General features: G+C 33.7%; 1 protein-coding gene across 1 annotated transcript; it reads left to right on the forward strand.

The window, feature by feature from the left end:
• The first annotated feature begins 4,626 nt into the window (after positions 1-4,626).
• Positions 4,627-5,763, forward strand: LOC112520338 (F-box protein At2g27310-like). Its single transcript, XM_025128686.1, has one exon. It carries the CDS (start codon positions 4,698-4,700, stop codon positions 5,658-5,660), a length of 963 nt encoding a protein of 320 aa, XP_024984454.1. The 5' UTR covers positions 4,627-4,697; the 3' UTR covers positions 5,661-5,763.
• The last annotated feature ends 1,549 nt before the right edge of the window (positions 5,764-7,312 follow it).

Genomic DNA, 7,312 nt, shown 5'->3' on the forward strand with positions numbered 1-7,312 from the left:
TGTCTCTGAATGAATTACAAAACAAGTTCTTCAGCGATCACTGAATAAGCTCAGTGTATGATCGCTGGAACTGAAATTACAGATATAGAAATACATCGAAAGAAAAAAGGGATTATCATCAAATCACTGAGAGAGAGGATCAACAGGGTCAAATTTGCTCGAAGCCATAGTAACATAAACGTCCAATGCTCACACCAGGTGTCCCACAACCTCCATGATGAGACAAGTCTCCATCATACTAACGGCAAGACTAAGTGTCGCAACCGAGATTCGTAAGGCGGTGTCGTTACCAAGCAACGCCAGATCCAACACGTGGATGTTGAAATACTCCAAGTTAGACCAAGTTAAATATGGACTTGAAGGAGTAATCCAAGGTAGTTAGGATACAGATAAGATCCTCTTTGAACGTAGGGATTATGGAATAACGGTTAGATCCGAAAATAATATAAAAGAGTAAAAGCATTAACAACGCATTTATTAGCTATCTAGAATTGAAAGAGCTTATGATTCATGTCTACGCATCCATTGTAACAATTCCATTACCATGTTGTATTTGTACTTCACTCGTTGTAATAACAGTAGACACTATACTTCACTTGTGGATTGGTGTTAATTGACGTGTTCGAGGTTTTCGATATCACCAATTTCTGGTGTCATTCATTTGTCTTTACTTATTTCCGTATTGCTTCAATTTACATGACATTGTCTCATTTCCTAATGCATTACTCTTGGATTATTTATGCAATAAATGTTGATCATCTCTTTCAGTGATTTGATGATGATACATTTTATCTAACGAAGTGTACTATTTCTGTATTCAGCTTCAGCGATCATCACTGAGTCTTTTCAGTGATCGTTGAACATGTAATATAATTCGTTTAGAGACCAGTATTCTTCAGATAGATAAAATTCACACCATAGATCATTCAGGGTGTGTTTGGTGTCCAGACAGGACATGACAAGATAGAACAACCGTTCAACATTTGGTAAAATAAAACTGGACATAACAGAACAAGTAAAATGACCAATTTACCCCTAAGGAGTTGTTTATTTTAATTAATTTATTAAATTATAATAGAATAGTTATTTTTTATAACAAAATATATCATCAGAAATTTTTTGTCAAAACAATTAAAATAATACCAAATGAAAAGTTTATTTAGTTTCCAATTTTTATTTTTATCTCTTTTCTACATTATTTTTTTTATTATTAATATATAATAAATTACATAAATTAATAAAAATATAGAAACCGTTCAAAAATAATATTTTGAGGACAGTAAAATGAAAGTTTAAGAAATATAAAATACAATAAATAAAATTTAAAGAATGAATAATGTAAAAAGGAGACATATTTGATGTTTTAGAAGAGAATTAAGTTTTATTTTGAGGTTATATTGGTAAAATATAAGTCTGTTCTAACTTGTTCCACCCTATTCCATGGGGTAGAGGTGGAACAGGCCTATTCCACTTTGTTCCTGTCTATTCCACATAAAATTCATGCCTAACATGGGATAGGGATCCCTGTCCTGTTTTGTCTTATCCTGTCCATTATTTCAAATGCGCCTTCAGCGATATCGAAGATAGAAGCTAAAGATAGAGACCATCAAGTTCGTGATTTGAAATGGTTCTCAGTGATAACAAGATCGTCTACATAAGTATGAAATCTACTCAAAATTCAGCAAACACTAATAAGACCTCTAGCGTTATTCCAATATTCAACGATCAAATGAATCTTGTTGAACAAGATAGTTTTTGTCTTGTCCTTCTGCATACAAAGAACAAACCTATAACTTTCAAAGTAAAGTACTGTACGGAGTCACTTTATTGTCTCCAGGAGTGCTTACCTACTTTATGAAAGAAGACCATTCATATACGGTCAAAAGACTGTATACTGCAACAAAGGACACACTTACCTCTTAAAGCTTGTTACATGTTTTGTACCTTATGAATTGCATTTAATGCAATGAATATAAATAGTTGAGTAGTTCTCTCTTCTCAGTAATCCTCTGTAGCACATTCAAGCATCCTTGCCTTGAAAATCTTACCCAAGAAGATACTTCTCCCTCTATACTCTCTATCTAAGAGAAAGACCTACACTGTAACAAGTGAAGAGCACAAACCTATTTCTTGTAGCAAGTCTTCTCTTCTTGCTATCTGTAATCTGTGTGCTATCTTTGGCTGTTTAGATAAGTTCTGTATCTTATCTCTTCCGCAAACAATCTATAAAAAGCTGTATTGATCTTCTCTATCAATATAAGTTTTCTAAAAGTGAAAGCTGTTGTATTTGTATTCATCACCCCCTCTACAAAATATTACCTATTAACTCTTGTAGATTCGGCTGGACCAACAAGTGGTATAATAACAGTGTTTGTTTTTGTGTTGTATTGTTGTTTTATTATCTCTTCTTTCTAGGTAATTTATCTACCTTTCAAAATGACTTTGCAAAACACGAGTACAAACTTTCACGATAGTGACTCTTTTGCCAAACATCTCCGATTTATACATACATGTAAGTTACATTTTGTATTAATTGATGAGCGGTTACAATTTAATAATTGCTCGATTGTAGAAATTATGATCAATTTTTCAAATTACACAATGTATTGTCATTAAATAAAATTAATCTTGATGAAATTGTTAATCTGAGTGTACAAATCACAAGTAAACATTTTTGAAAATGTGAATATTAATATACATAATGGGTAAATTGTTACTTCGAGTGAACAAATCACAAATAAATATTTTTGAAACGTATTGTTAATGTCATTTCCGGTGATATGAACAGTATGAAGAAAAATACCATAAAATCGTCGATGACTATATTTTCATAAGTGTACAATATTCGTTGTCTGTTAACATATGAAAATGTGGAATAACCAAGTGAACTTTTGTTAACATATATGAACATTGTTCAAATATTAATGAACATAATCACATTGTTCATAAGTGAACTATTTTCATATAGGGGGAGATGTCCATGTGTATATTAATGTTCATAATAATGAAGATTTTTTTTTATTAATGACAATGGATTAATATTCATATGAACATTAATGTCAATAATGAGCGGTTACAAACTTTATAATTGTTTTTTTCCAATATTGTTCATGTATGTTCATCTTACATCTTAGATGATAATGTATTATGTTATTAGTTATTTCAAAATTGTCACTTTAATTGTTATCCATTGATTCACAACTTGGAACCAATAACTGTATACAACTTTCGACAAGTTAAAAAATCTGACAACCAATAACTCAATAACTATAAATCATGATTTCTTATAAGCTTCAAACAAGAGGATTATATAGTAAAAACCCCCTCCCCCTTTTTTGATTAACCTGAATATCCAATCCGATATGTGAGCCGACTAATCTTAAGACGACCACCTGCTTTGCAGATAGACCGGAGTCACCGCATTTGAACCTCCGTGGCCACAAGAAGATTTTTATTTCTTATTGGATTTGAACCTGAGACCTCCTGGTATTTTTGATATTTGGAGCCAAGTTCAAACCAATCACGCACCACATTTGCCTTTTTGTATAATTAGAAACTAGTTGAGATGATTTACCAAAAAAAAAAAAAAAACTAGTTGGAGATAGCATATTAATTCACATAAGGTTTTCACTCCAATCCACAACATCAAAGTCTTGTATTACATTATCGTTAATTTTAAGTTTTTTCAAGATCATTCAGAATCAATGAGATTACACGAGACGTACCTAAGCTAGTTTGGACAACCGTGCTTACCAAAAAGAAAAAAAAACAGTGTTTGATGGATCATGTATAATTACTTCTGGAATCAAACCCGTGACTCATGACCTCGTAGTCTTTAAAATCGTACCATTGATTATTACATAAACGGTCCCTTACTTTGACTTTTCTTTTCAAATTAACTTATTATATGGTATATATAGAACATAATTTAAAATTAATTTCTTCATATTTTCATACAAAAAATGTTGGCAAATAGTTTTCATATATAAATGGATTCTTGATAAAGAAGGATGATTATTTCAGAAAATGATTAATAAATAATTAAGAAATATTTGGAGGAAGCTGTGTAATTGAAGTCAAATATGTTGTCAGCTCTTTCTGGACTTCTCTGCTCTACTTATAATATTCAAAGATACAGCCATTGCATGACGAATTTGACGCTTACTTTTTATCCTTTTTCTTAATTTTTTTTTTATTTATTTAATTATAAATCCTTGCCATAAGTATTTTTTTAAACAAAAACCAAAATTAATTTCTTTTTGATTTAATCTGAAATGCTTCCATCTGAAAAATACATATTCTACTCTCTGACTTGATAAATTTAACTTCAGATCAAACCATGTTTACTTTTTCACACAATTAATCCGTAATTTTACGGGATTTAATCCATCTTAAAAGTGAACCTGTAGGACAAAAATTCAAGGTCCACCCAAGTTGGTATGGTTTTATCGGCACATGGGGATGTCTAACTATTTCGAGATTAAATTATTTTTGACAAGAATACCACGTTTTTACGAGTACTTAGTATGCATATTGTGTTAGTTCAAGGGCTAAAAGTGTAACATTAAGAAAGTAAAAGGGTAATTACTGAAATTCTTCATTTTACAAAAAGAATATATACCCCTTGGCATTAATTCGTGCGCTTTCACAAATTCCTTGGTATCCTTTCCGCCATTGTAGAACTGAGATAGAAATCCATGGCCATCGCAGAAATCCATGAAGAGATCATTCAAACCCACATCTTGACCAGACTCGACGGTCAAACTCTCTCCGCCGCCGCATGTGTATCCTTGCAACTACAATCCCTTTGCTCCGACGACAAATTATGGTCCGGTATTTGCTCTGCCAATTGGCCCTCCACCGATGACCCTCTAGTCCGCCAAGCCATCTCCAACTTTCCCTCCGGCCACCGTTCCTTCTTCTCCGACTCCTACCCATTTCCCTCCCACCGCCTCACCACCACCACCACGTCACCGTCTGCACCAACATCCCAAATCATCTCCGCCGTTGACCTGCGATACCATGACGAACTTGTGTTTTCGAAAGTTGAATCCACGAACATCACACACAGCGACTGGTTCCGATCGTCCCCCTTTCGTATTGATCTTCTTGAACCAAAGGAACTCGTCCCGTCAGCCGTAAAATTCTCCGGCGACGATCACGTAATGCAATCGAATCTTGAAAAACACATGACGTTGAGTTGGATCCTGATAGACCCAATCCAACACCGGGCAGTAAATCTATCCAGCATAAAACCCGTTTCCGTCCACCGGAACTGGTTGACTGACGACATAGAGTTGACCTTCGCCGTCGTGACCGCCACCTACGTGAAGTGCAACATAGAAATGACATGTGGGGTAAAAGAAGGCAGCGGGGAGGTATACGTGAGTGGGGTGAGTTTAACGGTACAAGACGTGGATGGCAAGTGTTTGAATGGGAAGGACAGTATGGTAATTTTACAAGGATTGACGGTGGGAGAACGGCGGAGGAGTAGGTATAGCGGCGGAGGAGAGGAGCAGAAAGGAAGATACGAGGAGTATATTGAAAGGAGGAGAGAGAGAAAAGAGGAAATGGAGAGGAGAGAGAGGCGGCTTGACGTGGTTTGTATTGTTGGTGGGGTGGCTTTCTTGATGGCATTTTGGTCATTTGCTCTTTGTTAAATTACTCCGATTACAATACCAAACTCCCGATTAAAGGGTTGTTTGTTTACCTCTTAATAGTTACATTAAGTTTAAAAAACGTATAATTAGACTGTAAATTTCAATGTCTATAAAGAATTAATGTCCCAAGGGCTGATTTGGTTTGTGAAATCGGATTTAAAACTCAATTTCAGTTTAATTTATGTTTGATTAAAGTGAAAGTTCCATTTCAATAAAAAACAACCCATAAAAAAGTGGATTTAGAAAATAATTAATTAATAAAAAATAATTTTAATTTATGCTCGATTAAAGTGAAAGTTCCATTTCAATAAAAAACAACCCATAAAAAAGTGGATTTAGAAAATAATTAATTAATAAAAAATAATTTAATTATTTTTATAATTACTTGTAATTTATTTATATAGATTTTTTTTTAAAAGAAAGTAATTCTATTTTATTACAAATCATACAAAATGAACATAACAAATATTTTAAATTTTTTTACAAAATTCAAATCCATAATAAAGATTCCATCAAATCAAACCAAACATCTTTAAGGACACGTTTGGTTCGTAGAATTCGAATAACAAATTATTTTCACTAAATTCCAAATTCTTTATTTGTTTTAGTTTCTGAAATTGATGGAATCCTTTAAATTTCATTGAGTTACACTAATCAATAAATTCATAATTTATTGTCATAATGAAAGAAATTGAATTTCGTCATTTTGCATCCATTTTAATGAACATCGACCACCCCCACCCTGCACCAACCATCGCCCTTGACCCTGACTCCCCACCCACCACCCTCACCTTGCCCGTCGTCGCCCCGGTCCTACCCCCAAATCGTCCACACCAAGCCACCCCACCCTCGGTCCCCACACCCAACCCCCTCCCTTCAAACTCGTCATCGCCCTTGGTCCTTAACACCCAAAGCACCGCTGCCCCGTCACCCTTATCTACATGCCCACCCACACCACTTCCGACCATCGATATCACCATGTCATTCCAATTCTTAACAATCAAATGTGTGGTCAAATTTAATTCCAATTCTTTGTAAGTCAAATTTTTTTGATGGTTTTTAATTCTACTACATTCCGAGTTACGAACCAAACACCCCCTTAAATCTCATTGAAAATGAAAAAGTAGTCTAAAATATGCTGTATAAATATTTTATTAAATATACTTGAAGGAATTTTTTTTATCATATGCTAATTAATATATATATATATATATATATATATATATATAAGGTTGGGTTTACGTGAGACCAAATGTTTTTCGTAAGACCCGTAAGACCAATTTATGATCATTGATCAACTTTATAATCTAATGATCTAATGGTCTAAAGTTGCAAGGTGGTAGTTTTGTAATTATTGATAAGTCTCGTGGCGTTTATGAATGTTTAGATCTGACGATTGTAAATCTAATTCAAGGGTTGAGAATTGGTCTTACGGGTCTCACAAAAAACCATTGGTCTCACATGATCCAAGTATCTATACTATATTATAATGCATTTGGCTAAAACTCTTAAAAACTCTTAAACTCTTAAAACTCTTAAACCCGTTCATCCCTATCCGATTTCATCCCATAACTGAATTCGTGTAACTAACTGCAGATAAACACAATCAAATACAGGATAAACATCTTATTTTAAATATAAAAAATCTAAAA

Source organism: Cynara cardunculus, assembly GCF_001531365.2.
Source record: "Cynara cardunculus var. scolymus isolate 2C chromosome LG 10, CcrdV1, whole genome shotgun sequence".
NCBI lineage: Eukaryota > Viridiplantae > Streptophyta > Magnoliopsida > Asterales > Asteraceae > Cynara > Cynara cardunculus.

What these genes read in the sequence shown, in the direction of transcription:
- LOC112520338 (XM_025128686.1), top strand. Translation starts at nt 4,698, where the DNA reads ATGGCCATCGCAGAAATCCATGAAGAGATCATTCAAACCCACATCTTG.